The sequence below is a fragment of the Oryzias melastigma genome, linkage group LG4, assembly GCF_002922805.2.
Source record: "Oryzias melastigma strain HK-1 linkage group LG4, ASM292280v2, whole genome shotgun sequence".
Lineage (NCBI taxonomy): Eukaryota > Metazoa > Chordata > Actinopteri > Beloniformes > Adrianichthyidae > Oryzias > Oryzias melastigma.
Window position 1 is genome coordinate 23,792,029 of NC_050515.1, and position 16,234 is coordinate 23,808,262.

General features: G+C 37.9%; 1 protein-coding gene across 2 annotated transcripts in view; it reads right to left on the reverse strand.

Annotated features, from left to right (window-relative positions):
• Positions 1-16,234, reverse strand: part of slc1a7b (solute carrier family 1 member 7b) — a 31,453-nt gene that overhangs the window by 6,396 nt on the left and 8,823 nt on the right. Inside the window, exons 1-7 of one of the 2 annotated variants that reach the window (XM_036211633.1) lie at positions 15,846-16,200; positions 12,753-12,968; positions 8,400-8,442; positions 8,091-8,322; positions 7,914-8,013; positions 5,671-5,904; positions 2,549-2,743 (exon numbers count right to left, since the gene is read on the reverse strand). In XM_036211633.1, coding sequence (XP_036067526.1) covers positions 2,549-2,743; positions 5,671-5,904; positions 7,914-8,013; positions 8,091-8,322; positions 8,400-8,442; positions 12,753-12,968; positions 15,846-16,030 — 1,205 coding nt within the window. In that variant the 5' untranslated portion in view covers positions 16,031-16,200. Of the gene's footprint in view, positions 1-2,548; positions 2,744-5,670; positions 5,905-7,913; positions 8,014-8,090; positions 8,323-8,399; positions 8,443-12,752; positions 12,969-15,845; positions 16,201-16,234 lie in introns of those variants that run through there. The other variant, XM_024279215.2, reaches the window with a different exon arrangement.

Sequence of the window (16,234 nt, forward strand, 5' to 3'; positions counted from 1 at the left end):
TTAGCACTACCACCATGGTGACCAGGCCGGCTTGAGGGATCCCAGCTGCCCCAATGCTGGCTGCTGTTGCTGTGATGCTAGAAGACACAGAGGGGGAGGGGTGTGTGTAAGACACAAAAAAGTAATGCAAATACACAGACATACAAACCCACAACTGTATCTTCTTCATACAGCAGTTCACATTTCAAGCTGAAATTGTAATCACAGTTTACAATCCGGTTCACTGGTTTTAGATAAGTTACATTTAATGTTACAGTTATGCATGCACACAAACACGAAAAAATGCACACTTTTGGCAATTTCAGCAAGAGTTTTTCTTTTTGCTTTTCTGTTGTAAGAAAAGTGTTAGTGTACAATAATGTTGAGGTTTGTGAACGTTTCGGCTGAAATTCCAAAGCTGTTGATTTTGAGGAAGTTCTTAGTTTAAATTTTCTCTTTGACTTCTACAATGACTTCTTTTATCAAAGTAAAGTTATGGATTTCTGTCTGCAGGATGCCTCTTTGTTCTCAGAAATTTCCAAACTAGATTAGGGGACATACCGTCTATTTCCTGCTGTCTCGTGCTTTGTATGGTGAAGTGGCATGTCCTGGACATTTACCTCTTCTCTGTCAGCTGTTATCAAAGCCTGTCATGAGTCTTTTTGACATTTGGAGAAGAAGAGAATGCTCTCTGAAGGTGAAATTCACTGATTTCTAAAGCCCTCGGGAAGGAAGGGGAGAGGGGAAAAAGTTGGCAGAGCATTTATAGTCGGACAGAGGCTGTCAAGGGTATCTTCTCTCTCCTATCCACAGTTGTAGGACAAAGACCAACAACCTAATGAAGAGTTAGAAAAAAGTAACCTGTCAGGAATGGAGGATGACCTAAACCCAAATGCAAAGCGTATTTATTGTAGTTGGACCAGTCATTGTCCGGTCTTACCTCAAAGACATTAAAGAACCCATCATCATTCCCTAATTCCACCAACTTCCTGTTAATGGATGATAATGCTCCACCACATGATGCCAGAATTGTCACAGCAAGACTTCAGAAAGTTGGAGTGCCTCATATTATATGACCAGTGACGACCCTTGACCTAAACCCCATAGAGCGGGTCTGGGAGCAGCTGAAACAAAGACTAGGTGAACATACCCACCCTAAAGAGACCTTGCAGGACCACATGGAGCACTTGTGGAAGTGTAGAGTGCCTCAGAACAACATCATGAGGCTAATAAGGAGCATAAGACACTGCTGTCAAACTGTCATTGCAGCAAATGGTGCAAATACCCACAACTGACATGGTCAATTTTTGCTGTTTGGGGCTTTCTCTATTGATGTCTAAATATCAAGATGGTTAAATTTGTGTTTCTCCTTACTCACTAGCAATATCAAAGGGAACTGTTATGTATTTCATTCAGACCAAACTGGAAAAACACTTAAGTAAACAACTATGTCTCTAACTTATTGTGAGTGTGGTACAGTTGAAAATATTACTTTGAAAATGTGATTTTGTGTATCATTAACAACAAGGTGCAGATTTGGAGTTTAAGGATGTTTGTTGCGTCATCACCTTAACTTTTACTGAGTTTTGTGTCACTGTGAATTGTGTGCTGTCCAAAGCTGTTTTACATTTTTTCTCCCAATTTCCCAAGAAGCTAAAAGAGACTGGGACACACTGTCAGGTGGTTCAAACAGCCTCCAGTGACTGAAGATTGTCTGCTTAGCTACTTTAAATTCTGCCATCAAGACGGAAGTGAAACTTGCAAATACCTGTCACGTCAGTCTGTACCGCCACAGTGTCACATATATGCAAGTCGCATCTCATGGGTAGATGGGTGGAAAAACAAATAGAGAGATAAATAAATAATGGTCTAACTCAACTTTAAAACAGGTTTGGTTATTTCCTGGAAGCCTTCTGGATCACTGAACAGAAAATGTATCAAACTCACAGGATGCATAGAGATGCATCTCATAGCTGAAAGGCTCTGGAGTATTTTCTTACCCCAACCTAACATAAGCCTCATTGATTGACTGGTGACTCTATTGACTGTATATGAGAACTGGACTGAGTGACTGCTCCTCCCTCACATTCCAAATCGGAAGTACCTGCTGGCTCCAAGAAGACAAATCCCTAGACTTTTACTGAGAAATAGACAGTCATTATTTTTGTCAGACTAAACATTATCGTTTTAAAAATGTTCTTCCTAATTTCATGATATCTTTCTTTATTGCAAATTTGCGACCACTTTGAACTTTTGATTCTGATTGGGGACAGTAGTTGCCATAGAAACGTTGACTCAGACTGACTCGGACCAATCACCATTATCTGGCTCCAACATGGCGACATTCTTATTGTGAAAAAATCACAACCGAATTGGCTTAATTTCTCTGGAGTCGGAAGTAAGGCATTTACTATGGGTAACATCACACTCACTCAGTCCAGTTCTATTATACTGTCAATTTGGTGAGTCTCATACTCTTGTGGTTGTCTGAGTGCTTTTGACTACTGAGTTGTGGTCAGATTGGACCGTGCCTTTGCCTCATGGTATTAGAGCAATTACTGATGTTTACCTGATAGTTATGATCTGTCCGAAGTCCAGTTCATAGTTATTAACTTGTGCGATGAATATTGCTGCCACAGCTTCGTAGAGAGCGGTTCCGTCCATGTTGATGGTGGCGCCCACAGGGAGCACAAACCGGATGATGCGGCGGTCGATGTGGTTGTTCTCCAGGAGGCACTTGAAGGTAATCGGTAAGGTGGCCGAGCTGATAAAGACAGAAAGTTCAGAAAATCATAAGATGCATAAAGTTCTCATCCATCAAAAGGAAGAAAGAAAGAAAATAAATCTGAATATTAGACATTGGACAATGCTACAAATTGTCCTCTATTTATTGCTTTTTCAGATTTTCTCCTTTATCCACAAAATCCCCAAATTTGGAGGATACTTAAATTACTGAAACTGGCATCCCATTGAAATAATAAAATAGTGTGAATCTATTTTGACCCGGTGACCGCTGGAGAGAAAGTAATCTGATGGTCAAACATTAGTCCTATTAATTTAAAAAAAAAAAAAGTTGGGTCTTTTTCCTTTATTGCTTGTTAAAAAAAAAAGAAAAAACATTTTACACACAGATATTATCAGCAGTTAAGCTCCAGTCTCTCACAATCAACTTAATAACCAAAATCAAACCCAAAATGCTGTCTCAGTGTATGACTAATGTATTACACATGTATAGCAAACTTTGTGAACTACACTATTATGGAAAACCTGCAAGGCAGAATTAAAATCTTTAAAATCTCACACTTATCTTACAGAAAAACAGCAACAACAAAAGCCTGCAGGTAAAAGAGACAGATAAAAACTCTTAGTGACCGTAAACTCTACTTTATTATACTTTTAAAAGGTCACTAAGCCAGTTACAGTCATTAGAAAGCCCAATTCATTATTAAACAACTAACATACAAATATTTTAAAAGAGCCCCAAAACAAGCAAAAACGTTTTTTTGTTTTTTTTTAGGTAAAGTTGTTTTAAACACCAAAAGATAAAATTAGAACTCAATAAAAGGACAACATAAAAGAGAAGACATTTTTAAAAAGCGACTTTAGTGGAGACAAACCAAGATTAAGGAGGAGGAGCAGAAATGTATCATCACTCAAAAAAAATAATAAATAAATAAACTTTTTAGTAGTTTCATGTATTCTAAGACAGTTTTACTCTGTCTTCTGTTTGTCACATGTAGAATCAGTATATTTAGTTAACCTATTTGTGAAAACAAGATGATGACATCATCATGTTTGAAGATGTTCATCACAGTTTTCCTCACAAATGCATTGACCGCAGAGATGTCCTTTCTCCACTTTCTTTACTCTTTTATCTCAACAGCAGGAAACGGACAGAATCCTAAATTATCATCCTGAAGATGATGATCCGATCCCATTTTAAATCATGACTTTGCATCTTTGCAGAAGGGACGTTAGCGCTGCAAACTTTTCCCAGAATCTCAATTGGACTGGTCAAGCGTATTTTGGTCCACATTATATTTATTATTATTTATTATTGAGAGATTTTTTGAAACTTTCATTTTTAAGTGTCTTATGTTCGATTTCCAAGATAATTTGGAATCAATTATTGATCCTTAAAATTGTTTTCTTGAACGTTTTTGATTGGTAATCCTCTTATATTTATTTGTTGATGAGAATTTTCTTGATAATTCCCAAATATCATAACTTTTGTTTTGCTAAAGTCTAATGATAATTTGTTGGTATCAAGCCATTTTTTTCATTGATGTTAATAATTATCCTATCATAACTATCATTACTATAAAATATATTTATGTCATCTGCATACAACACAAGCTTCAATAGATTGGATGAATTAAATATATTGTTAATATACCGGATAAATCATTTAGGCCCTAATATAAAGCCCTGAGGGACCCCACACGTAATGGTGACGTTACAAGATGTGTGTTGATCTATGGTGACAAATTGAGTTCTTCCACTTGTATTAACTCACAACTACATGTATATGTCACATACTTTAAAACATCAAATGCTGTGATTTTTTTTAATCAAAATTTTTTATCAATTCTAATTTCTAGTATTTACAGATATGCTTATATTGACCTTTTTAAGTGCATTACAAAAAACTAATCAGATTATACCAAATGTGACAAATCACAATGAGCAACACAACTGTCAGTAAAAATACTTTAACTTTCATAAAGAGCGGTTCCTCCTGCATGTGGGTCTGTTACCTCTCGATTCGCTTACGATCAGTTCACACACAGATTAATTATCAATGTTTGGGTTATTTCCCTTTTTTATGTAATAAAAAAACTGAACTTAGAATAAAATACTTTTCAAAAAAGCAAAAAAAAAGTAATTTACTATACATATTTAAATGGCTGCTTCTGTGTATAAGTATAAGCTGGTGTATTGAAAATTAGGATTTGAACTTACTTGTAATATAAATATACTACTGTATCATGTTTCACCATTACTATCTTTGTTTTGCACTTTAACAACTACGATTCCTTTTTGTTAGCTGTGCTATGTTGAATTTTCAATAATCGAGGTAAAAAGTCATTTTTTATTCATTTTATACAGTTTCTTTTTCCTCAGAGCTATACAGATATAATTCATTTTTGCTCCAAAAAGTAAAATTTAATAAAGTTAAATATTATTATTGGTCATTGTCAAGTGTTATCATTAATATTGGTAGCTGTCTCTGCGATTCAAGCAGACATATTTTTTAGCTGATTGAAATAAGATGTTTGTTGGTTTGTTTGTTTTTGGGAAGAGTCAAGTATGACTCCAACACACAAGCAGATCTTCACATCTAAAAAAGGGGAGGAATGAATAAACTGCATTGATCCAGTTCAGAAAGGATTTCATCAGAGGATTATTTCCCAGCATGCACTTTTCTTTTTCTGTTTACAGTTTCCAACATTTTAGTTAATACTGTTGAAAATAAGACGATTTAAGCACACGTGTTCTGGCAGAACAAAAGTCCTGCATGTTCAGTAAAAATCTGCTGGTCCAAAGTGTATCCATATCAAAGAACTTAGACATTTATAACCGTGTTTAAAACAATTAAAAACTTCATGTCTTTTTCTTATTGTATTTATGTTTTAACTGAAAAAATAGCTAGTTTGGTTGTGTATTTGCTTGGTTTGCGTTGCAGGTTACCTGGAGGATGTTGCCAGGGCGATGAGCAGAGCCTGCAGGATTCCTCGTATGTAAACAATGGGGCTCTTTTTGGTGATGAAGAAGTACATGGCGGGCAGGATGAAGAGGCCGTGGAGCACCAGCCCGAACACCACGGTCACAGCGTAGAAGCCCAGCTTCTTTCCCATGGCAGATGGGTCGCTCATCTCTAAGATCTTTCCGGCCACCAGGAAAACTATTCCAAACGGGAAGTACCTACGGATAGTCACAGACCATGGTGGAGGTCAGACAAAGAATGAAAACATAGTTTGTACATCATGAATTGGAGCCTTTCACATACATTGAATAAATACAGTTTTTTTTTAAGAAAAATGACAGATGAAGACCAGAAAGTTGACAAAGTAAAGCAGTGCTCAGAAAAATAAAAGTCATCTTTAGGCTATGGTGTTCACACTGGACAAGTTGGGAGGGGCTTCTTCTTCTTTTTGTTTTGCTACTGTTTACTAACGCATGTCCACCACCTAGTTAGAAGAGGCTAAGTGAGAAATGTTAAAGCGGCTCGTCTTCCTCCAGGTGTTTTTTTTTCACAGCTTTTACAATATATAAAAGACTTGGTGTCATATAATTCTGGCCGAGCACAAACCACGATTATTATACTAATATTATATTATATAAATGATTATACTCCATGGCCAAAAGGGGCGTCACTAAGTGTTATTATTATTTTTTTTCCATATGTATTTATTAGGCTTTCAACACAAAAAAAAAAAAAAAGGAACAAAACCGTTGGCCCATGTACACAGAAATAATAAAACGAAATAAAATTGATGTGCAAGGAGTCGTGTTCAAACTATACAGCAAGAAGAAAGACAATATCAGCGTTAATCATCACTCGGAATCAAAATGCAAGTGCTCTCTTAATGATTGTGGCAATGTTTAGTCCGGTGTAAGCTAGAAAGGGTTCCCATATCTCTATAAAAACATCCTCCTTGTGGTGCAGTCGACAGGTTAGAAAGTCCAGGGAGATGTGGCTGAAGATGACTTTGTGCCACTGCAACTTAGAGGGAATGTCCTCAGAGATCCAGTTCAGAAGGAGACACTTTCTGGCACAAAAAGTCAACATCCTGTAAAGGTGTCTGTGATGTTTACCATGAATAATGGGATCGACTAAGCCGAGTAACAAAAACAAAGGATTATTATTTAAGACATCAGAAAAAATCAAATTCATTTCCCGACCGATAGTGTTCCAGAAAAGCTGAACCTTCGAACAGGACCAGAAACAGTGTGTTAGAGTACCAATCTCAACTAAGTGTTATTAACGGCCAGTTGTTTTGTATGCAGAATCTGAAAATGTCCGCAGAAATTCGCGTAGCTACACATGAATGTAAAAGTTTTGAAAGTGAAAGCCTGAAATGCACATTTACTTTTCATTGAAAGTGGTTGGTAAGTATGTGAGTCAAGGCAGGTGAATGAATACTTTTGGTAATATAGTGTGGCTTAAGGCTTTCATTCAGGTGCCACTCTTTTTGCACACTAGAATGTTTTGGGTCACAATGACCCATGTCTTTTTGGCAGATGGTTATTATGTTCACCAGTGCTGTGAGGACTGGGAACTTTGATTTGGTTTATGTCAGCTATGTTATGGTTTTTGGTCATGTTCTGCTTTGAATTGTCCCTCAGTCACATCAGTTTCAGGTATTTCAGTTCAGTCTATTATAGTCTTTGGTTTTGAGTTTTGAGAGGTTATCCCCCTGCGTCATCCTCACCCTGTAACCATTCTGCACCGGGACCTCGCGACAAGCTCTGAGTGAGTCTAACAGGGAAATCTGTGGGAACATCCAAACCAAAGAGAACAGGCCTGCAACGTAGGTATATTTGAGTTTTTGCTTATTTGGGGTTTAATTAATGCTGGCTTATGTATATTTTGGGGCCCATTTTCTTTTATTGCATTTTGTTTTGAAACTTTTCTAAAAGGAACAAGGTAAATGTGTATCTTGTGAACAATGATACATAGAAATAGCCAAATATGCAAGAACTGTGTGTATATTTAAGAGAAATTGACAGCTTTCTTTGCAGGTTTGGTTAAAGAAATATTGGGTTAGTTTACAGCGTGTAATCACTCACCCAAATCAAACAAAAAATATAAATTTCCTATTAAACAAGAGTTTAACACCCAGTGACTAAGAATTCAGGGATAAAAACCCCACTTTTAAAACTATTATAGCAAGGGGGTGTTACAGAGGCATAACTATAACAGTGATTACCAGATTACTATGGCAACGATCCTGAGAACAGCCTCGTTGAGACTCTGGCAGAAGTTGACCAAGGCACTGCCATTTGGTCCCATTCTTCCCAACATGATGCCTGAAAACACACAACAGCCTTTGAGATCACAGATCTTTCATGAGCAGGTCCAGAAGGAAGTTGTATGGAGAGCTTACCCATGATGGCTGAAAAAATGACAATTCCAAGCACATTCATCCCATCGCTGGTTCCCTCACGAGTGCGGACGAGCACATCTGGAGGCGGAGTCAGGTCCAGAGCAAAGTTCTGCATGTCACTGCTGTTGTCGTCCTGGACCCCGTAGATGAGAGGCCTCCGCGTGGTGGAGTCCGCCTGGGCCTGACTCACCGTGGGCTTAGGCTTCACAATCACTTGGCTTCTGGTCTGATACTGAGAAATCAAACACACAGATTTATAAACAGCAGGTCAGTAAGGCGGAGGGGGGACTGAAGCTTGTTATATCTCACCTGTTGAAATGTGGCCTGGACCAGGTTTGATGGAAACATGTTGCTGTAATACAAAAAAGAACATTTACAACAAGAACACCCAGATACAACATCTTCATCTCTGTTACTTATGCCTCCTGTCTCTTTCTCAAGCTACATTCACAACGTCCTTTGCAATGTGCGTCCAAGCAACCACTTTGATTAAAAGTTTGTGTACATGCATGTAAATAAGGGTTTCAGACTTCACGCTTATTTTTAAGATCAGTTTATGTACAAAATGTTTTGTGACTGAACAGGCATTGAACGCTAAATCAGGTCAAACTTTGACCAATCACAGACTGGTGATGTATAATTCACTGAAGTACCAACTTTTTGAAGTTTGAAAAAGTTAGAAGTTTGAAGGAGAAATGAGTTTGAATGGTTTGAATTTTATAACACCAAGTTTTTAAATATCGCAAAGAAAAAGCCAGGAGCACGATTTGCTAGATCTTCATCCCTTTGACATTTCGGACTAGATATCTTTCAACTGTAGGTGGCGGACATGCGCTAGTAAACAGAAGCAATAAACTTCAAGTCTTTTCCTGCTTATCTACTGTAAACCACCATGTTTATGTCTATGGTGAACACCATGGGCTTAATGCACATTTAAGATGTTGTTTTCAGCACATCCCATGTGTGTTGCAAATTTAGTATTAGACCCAATATGAATTCTTCCCTTCTCCCTTCCACTCATCCTATACCTACATTTAGCTCTCCAAACGAAGAGTTGTGAAAAATAGTGTCTTATATTTCGGATGTGACTTTCATTCGATGAAGTCGAAGTCCGCTAGCGTTAGGGCGGAGCTTCTAGCGCTTGAATATGCATGACAACAGCGGTTTTATAACTTTAGAAAGGTCATGCTACAACAAAAAGTCATTACTTACATTTAAATGTAAACAGTCTTAACAAATTTAACACCTCAAACATTCCTCCACTCCTTCCAACCTGCTTGCCCACACCTCTTCACCTCTTTCTCACACTCTCTGTTGCTCTGGACAGTCGACCGTAAAGTCTTCCACCTATTGACTGTATATTCACAGGACAGCTCAACCCCTCCCCTTTCGAGTTCCAAATAGGTAGTACCTGCTGGTTCCAAGAAGTCAAAATCCCGTAGACTTATTTTGGGAAATAGACAGTTATTCTTCAGTTGTTTTATTTGTCAGAATAATCATTCTTTGTCTGATACCTCCTCCTCAACTTCTTCTTTCTAATTCCAACTTTTTAAAGATATTTTTTTTCCATCCCAAGTGGAAATTCTGTATGTATGTATGTATATATATATATATTCTGTATGTATATAGAATTTTTTTTTTAGAAAAAGATTTTTTTTCTTACTCTAGCATTCAAGGACCCATTGATAGTCTGGATTCTACAGCAAATTGAATGATCAGGTGACACTGGTATGAAGTTGACTTCATTGGGTCTAATGATGATAGATCCTTCTTTAGGTAGTCAAGTTTTTCCTAATAAGATGCTCCCTCTGCCATCTATGAGACTGTTTTTCTGAATATCCACAGTCAAAATAAATTCTGGATTTGTCAACAATAGAGTTAATTTCCCCTGATAGCCTTTTTTAGTTTGACAGGTGTGAAAGTTCACCTGAACACTGTTTCATACAATTCCTTCTGTTGATCTATTTACTTGCAGAGGCTCTTGTGCCATGTTTTTGTTGCAGGTCTGCTGATGTGTTTATCCTGGTTTTTCATCTTATCTTTAACAATCCTTTTTTGGGCTTTTTCTGTTCAGCAGCCAAGCAAAATGACAGAAGCTGAGAGCCTCTTGTGCTGGACAGATTATATTGTATTATTGTATAAACAAGTTCTCTGTCTGAGCTCAGTTTTCCACTATTACAAAAACAAGCCACAAGAATAATTTATAAAGTGGAATATCATGAACACACCAGCATTTTTCTGAGTCATCAAACAATCTTGTGTCAAAAAAACACAAAATATGTACATCTCCACCTGTGGGATGAGACTGTAGAATAACATGGAGGAAAGCATCAAAATGAGTAGAAATGTTAAACTATTTAGAAAAAAACACAAACTGAACATTTCTGGAAATATTTGAATAAAAAATTAGAAGCCTAAAGGGACAATATACGAGACAATCACGACTTTATGATGCTGTTGTAATACGATGACATTTTTATTTGCTTCTATAGATAATGAGTACTTGTTTAATGTGTAAAAATAGTAATATTGGTGGTGGAAATGAATGTGATTTTTCATCTACCTACTCCTTTTTCAAGCACTTTATCAGTTTCATCATGTTTATTTAACTCTTTTATTTTGCATTTGACTTGAAATTAAAGTATAAAATCAATTAAACTTTATTTATATGAACTAATGTATTATATTGTGTCTTTATTTCCAGTTTTGAACCAAACAGAAGGGAGAGAGAAAGCGAAGGGAGTGTTAAAGAAGGCATTGGGGAAAAGAATAGATAAGAGGAAATTAGGGGGTAAAATGGAGATGGTGGGGGGGAGGGGGTGAAGAAAGAGTCAGAAAGGACAAAAAAATGCAGATTGGAAAAAAGAAACAAAACAATAAGCAAAACAAAAATAGGGTGGGGTTTGTCATCATGGCTGTCAAATGTGATTATATACCAAAGGCCTGATTTTTGTGCACATGCACTTCCACACACTCAAACTGCCTAATAAACGGAAATTAGCACAAAAAATAACTACTGACAGCACAAATCAGAAGTCAGAACCTTTATATTGCTGATGCAGATAATCACTAGTTTTGTGTAAAGATCTGCTGATGCTGATGTGTTTCATAACTAAATAAAAGTTAAAAATGGTTCAAATCTCAGGGTACATGGACAGACTCACCCCTTTATAACTGAGTAACAGTACTGGTTTATCGTAAAAGACATATGTATTCAAGTAAAATTAAGGAGAATTGTTTGGTTAGCTACACCTGGGGGGGTCATTTTACAAAAAAAAAAAAAAAAAAAAAAAAAGCAATCAATCTTTCAAACTTGCTTGGTCCCACTTGGGGTCAAAGATTTGATAGGCTAGAACCTATCCAGCTACTTTTTGGTCAAAGTTAGGATACACCCTGGACAAGATACCAGCCCTCCTCTACTTACATACTCTGTGTTTAACACACTCAAGAATGTGTGATACATGTTAAAAGCATATTCTTAAATGTGTGTTTAGCCCTAAGTGTTCACACTGGACCCACAGGGAGGGGCTTCCTCTTTGTTTTTTTCTGTTTGCTAGTGCATGTCCACCAAAGGAAAACAAATCTTGCGATGTAGGCATGAAACGGAAAAGGTTTGGTTCAAAGCTAGCATCCTTGCAATGTCGGATATGGAATACTATCTTGTCAATAGAGTGGCCTTGGTTTATCTTTATTTTAATAACAAATACAGATGTCATCAGGTTTGTTGCCATGTCTAGGTGCACCAGATCAACCAGCTATGCTCTGAATTTGGTGAGATTCAATGCATCACTGCCAAATCCGACAAAAATAACATTTAAAGCGACCATTATCCAGGCGCAGCTCCTGCAGTAAATGATGAAATTCAACTTCTTTCACACACTGACGGGAAATGCTTACAGAGCAAACGTCTGTAAAAATTCTGGATTTAAATCTTTAAATTGTTTGAAGTTCATTCTAACTTTGCTTTGTGCTCAGATATCTACACCTTAAGACTTAGACAACGCTGAACTCTGTCTAGAGTTCATGCCCAATAATAAACTGCTTAGTTCATAGAAAAGCAGATCATGAGTTGGTCCTGGATACTGTACCATGTTGGTTTGTTGGTTGACCAATCACGATTCAGAGCAGGGATTTATACAGGTGATCATGCCCTCCCCTCACCTGAGCCCCAGTGTATGTGCCAATGACTTTTGTCAGGTCTCTCTCTTGAAAAAGAGATTTTATCTCAAGGAACCTCCTGGTAAAATAAAGGTTACAAAAATAACCCAATGCTGACTGTTTGGATCCCAACCAGAAAGATCAACCCTTTTTTTTTTTACTGAACATTTAAGGGCAATCAAAAGTAAAACACGATGTTGGAAAACACTTTCACTTTAAAAACTAACCTTTTTTATTTTCACTGCTCTGAAAAGGGATTAAAACAAATACATAATTTACAATACAATAAAGAGTGGCCTCCTGCTATTCTGTCTCAGCACACCTGATCTTTGTAATTACAGGTGAGCATAACTTTTGTGAAAACTATAAAAATCATTGCACAACACCCCCCTCCCCCTACATAAGCACATGCCACAGCGTGTCTACTAGATTAAACCCTCAAACGGCAGCTATTTGCTGTCGGTCCCATTCCCTCATTCACAGTAATAAAGACTGGGGTTTTACCGGATGAGGTCCAGCAGGGCGTCAGCAGAACTCATGATGGGCTTGCTGCTGTCATCAGAGTCTTCTTTCTGAGCTGCACCCCCCGGGTGGATGATGGAGACCATTATGATCCCCACTATCACCGCCACAAAGGTGGTCCACAGGTAGTATGACACGGTGATAAGGCCGAGCCGGCTGGAGCACTTGGCGTCAAGAGCTGCCAAACCTGACATCAAACTGGAGGAGGAAACAAGCAAAGTGCAGAGTTGTGAGTACAGTGGGAGTCTTGTAAACAGTGGGCATCAGTCCATACCATCCGGGCATCTGAGCATGCTCAGTTAGAGCAAGATAAACCAAAAAAAAAAAAAAAATTAAAAATGTATAAAATATTTTAAGTCTCATTTTAAGTCCAGGCTCCCTGGTAAAACGTGCTTTGCCGAAAAACAGACCAAGGATACTCCCAAAAACGCATCAATGCTGGGCACAGAAACAGACCTTACATTTGTGTTTCAAAATGTGCCACAAATGAGTTTGCAACTTTTTGGGAGTTCCTGGGAAATTGCTGGTAGGTTGGATATGATTGTACTTGTTTCTGTGGATACAGACGGTAAAACCTGGAGCTCGACAGGAGGTCCCTGATATGAACTGAGGGAGTTTTCTGATCATTTGTATTTGGAGCTAGAGGTCAAATATCTGGAAGTATAGAGCGTCTGTAGAAAAAGTTGTTCCGCCCTGTCATTAATAGGACGTGGCGTCTGCAGTTTTAAGCTAACTTGTGGTGTTGTGTACATCTGTCGTATGTACCTGTGAAAGTACCTTTGACAAAGTTGCACATTGCACTCACTATGTGTTCATTATTATTAGTAAATACTACATAAAAACAGAGCACATTGAATCAGGATTTTCTCACCTGAAATTCAGAATTATGTTTGATTCAAGTGTCACCACGTACATGTTTTGGATATTTAGGTATGCTGAGTGTTACATGGGGGAACAACTTTCTTTATTGGCATTCTCTGCAGGATGTGCTTATAATAGTGAACCCTAAAATGTGTTGGTTGATTCCTTTTTTAAAAACTAGATATAGAAGTTAATTTCAAGCCAAATTAAAGTCCTGTTAGTTGTCACACCTGGGTGCTCTCCGCATTAAACCCATCCCCTAAGGGAGAGGTGAGATGCAGACACAGCCGCGTTTGGGAATCATTTGGTGGCTCCAATCCAAATCTTTGGTGCTGAGTATCAAGCAGGGACACATTGGGTCCCATTTTTAGAATCTTTGGTAAAACTCGCCCTGGATTTTTAACCCACAATCTTCCAGTTTCAGGGCGGACGCTCTAGCACAAGGCCACTGAGCTGGTATGTAAAGGATAAAGTCTACTTGGAAGTCTAAGGTCGGTTACCAAAAAAGAACGTTCTGTCACAGATTCAAGACAAACAGTGTACAGAAACACTCTTTCCTTCAATCAGTTGATTTAAGTGTCTAAAATGCGCCAGTGGCAGCGTTGCTGCTGACCACCTATTAATGATGTACGAATAAGAACTGATGGAGTGACCAGAGGAATCATTTAGACAGGCCTCTATGCACGAAAACACTCCAGAGACCAGGTGGAAATGCATGTACAAAAAACCTAACCCAAACATCTGTATCTGTATTTAAAGATCGGTCGTGTGGGAAAAGATGTGCTCACCGGCCTACATTTAGGTAGAGTCATGCAAGATGCACTGTGAGGTTTTTCACACCCAAACTGGAGAAGCTGGACAATAGTATGGAAAATACCTCACACAGAATGATGGGAAAACACATTTGTGCACAGATGTTTGATTGTTTATCACACATTTGTACGTTTTAAAAGACTTCTTTAACTGTACCCAAATATTTTAAAGTGTAATCAACCCAAGAAACTTAAAGCAGTGACTGACAATGCACATCAGCTAAAGAGCAGGTCTAAATATTTAAAAAAATCATGGTTTTACATGTTTTAACAGTTTTTTCCAATACAGCAAAATTATACACCAATTATTTCTTAAAATACACTCCTGCTGTTACATTTTCGCCTGGCTGAAAATGAGGTTCTTGGCTCATCTGCACAGTTAGCACTACGCTGTTGCTTTCTGTATCTGCAGCCATAGTCACATCAATAAAAGACGCTAAACAAAGAAGCACAGATCTATTCATCTGTAAATTATGATACATTTATCAGGCGATTAATAATAAAAGTTTATGAATTATATTCTTCCGCCCTTTAATTTTCAAACTTTTGGTTTGATTGGTCGGCCAAAGCTACTTCCAAATGTTTCTATGTTCATTTTTCACCAACATGGACCTTTTATGAATAAATCGGGGGGACTGAGGGAAGAAAACAACACACATCCGTTTACACACTGCTTACTACAGGTTGGCATTTATAAAGAGAACCCTGCATGAACCATGAGCTGCACGCTTTTGTAAAACTCCATCTGCACACTTTTAGATCAGAGCATGTGCTGCTAAAATGCACTCACAGTTTCACGAATGAGGCTAAATGTTCTAAACATGTTCTTGTTGTTCTCTTTTTTACAGATCTTTAGAGAGCAGTAGGAGTCTGAGTTGTTGACTCTCGGTGAGCAATGATTAGTGACGGGATCAGTGTTGTGGTCTTCTCTGTGATTACACCTCAGCTCTTTTCTTTGACCAAACAGAATTTTTTGCTTTTTCGTTCTGTGATCCATTTTTCTCTTCTTAACATTGAACCAACGTTAAGTCCAGCATCCACCTGCAGACGCAGTTTATAAATCTTCAAACAGCACTCCCACAGTCCTGGTAGTTTTGCATCAGGTACAGTAGCTGAATGGAGAGTTCAGACTCCTGGATTTCCCTGTAGACTTTTGCTAAAATATTGTAATAAACGCTGTAATGCAATCTGTTTTTTTTTTTGTTTTTTTGTTTTGTTTGTTTTTGTGCGATTAATCGATTGTGACTTGTAATTAGGGCTTGTGATCAGTTTCGCAATAATGATATGACTTGCAATTCATGACCATTTAGCAAAGCAACCATCATTTCTGGTTCACTGCTTAATGCTCAAATTAAGACGTGTATGACGCAGATATGCATCAGATATGATGTTCTGAAGCTACCTGGACACCACAAGTGGCAGAATCAGCATCTTCAACATCCTCATGAGCAGCTCTCCGGGGAACTGGAAGTACTTCACCTCCTGTAAACAAAGAAAAGAAGCATTAACGCTGACGGAAAAGGGTTTTGTGTATGCTCTGAAAGTGAAGATGTTATTAAAGTAATAAACAAAAAGACACAAGGACATCCTCTTTGTTCCAGAGGAAAAAGAAGCCGTGAGTACACATCATATTGTCATTTCCTGGCTGTTCCTGTTTTGCACCCATATAAGCGTGAATGTTAAAAACTCTTGGCCACAAAATGAAGTCAGCATGAAACTAAAGCAGAAGTGCAGCAACAGAACAGGGTTAATCGGGGTTAGTCTTTCTGTTCATTTGTTAACATAAAGGAG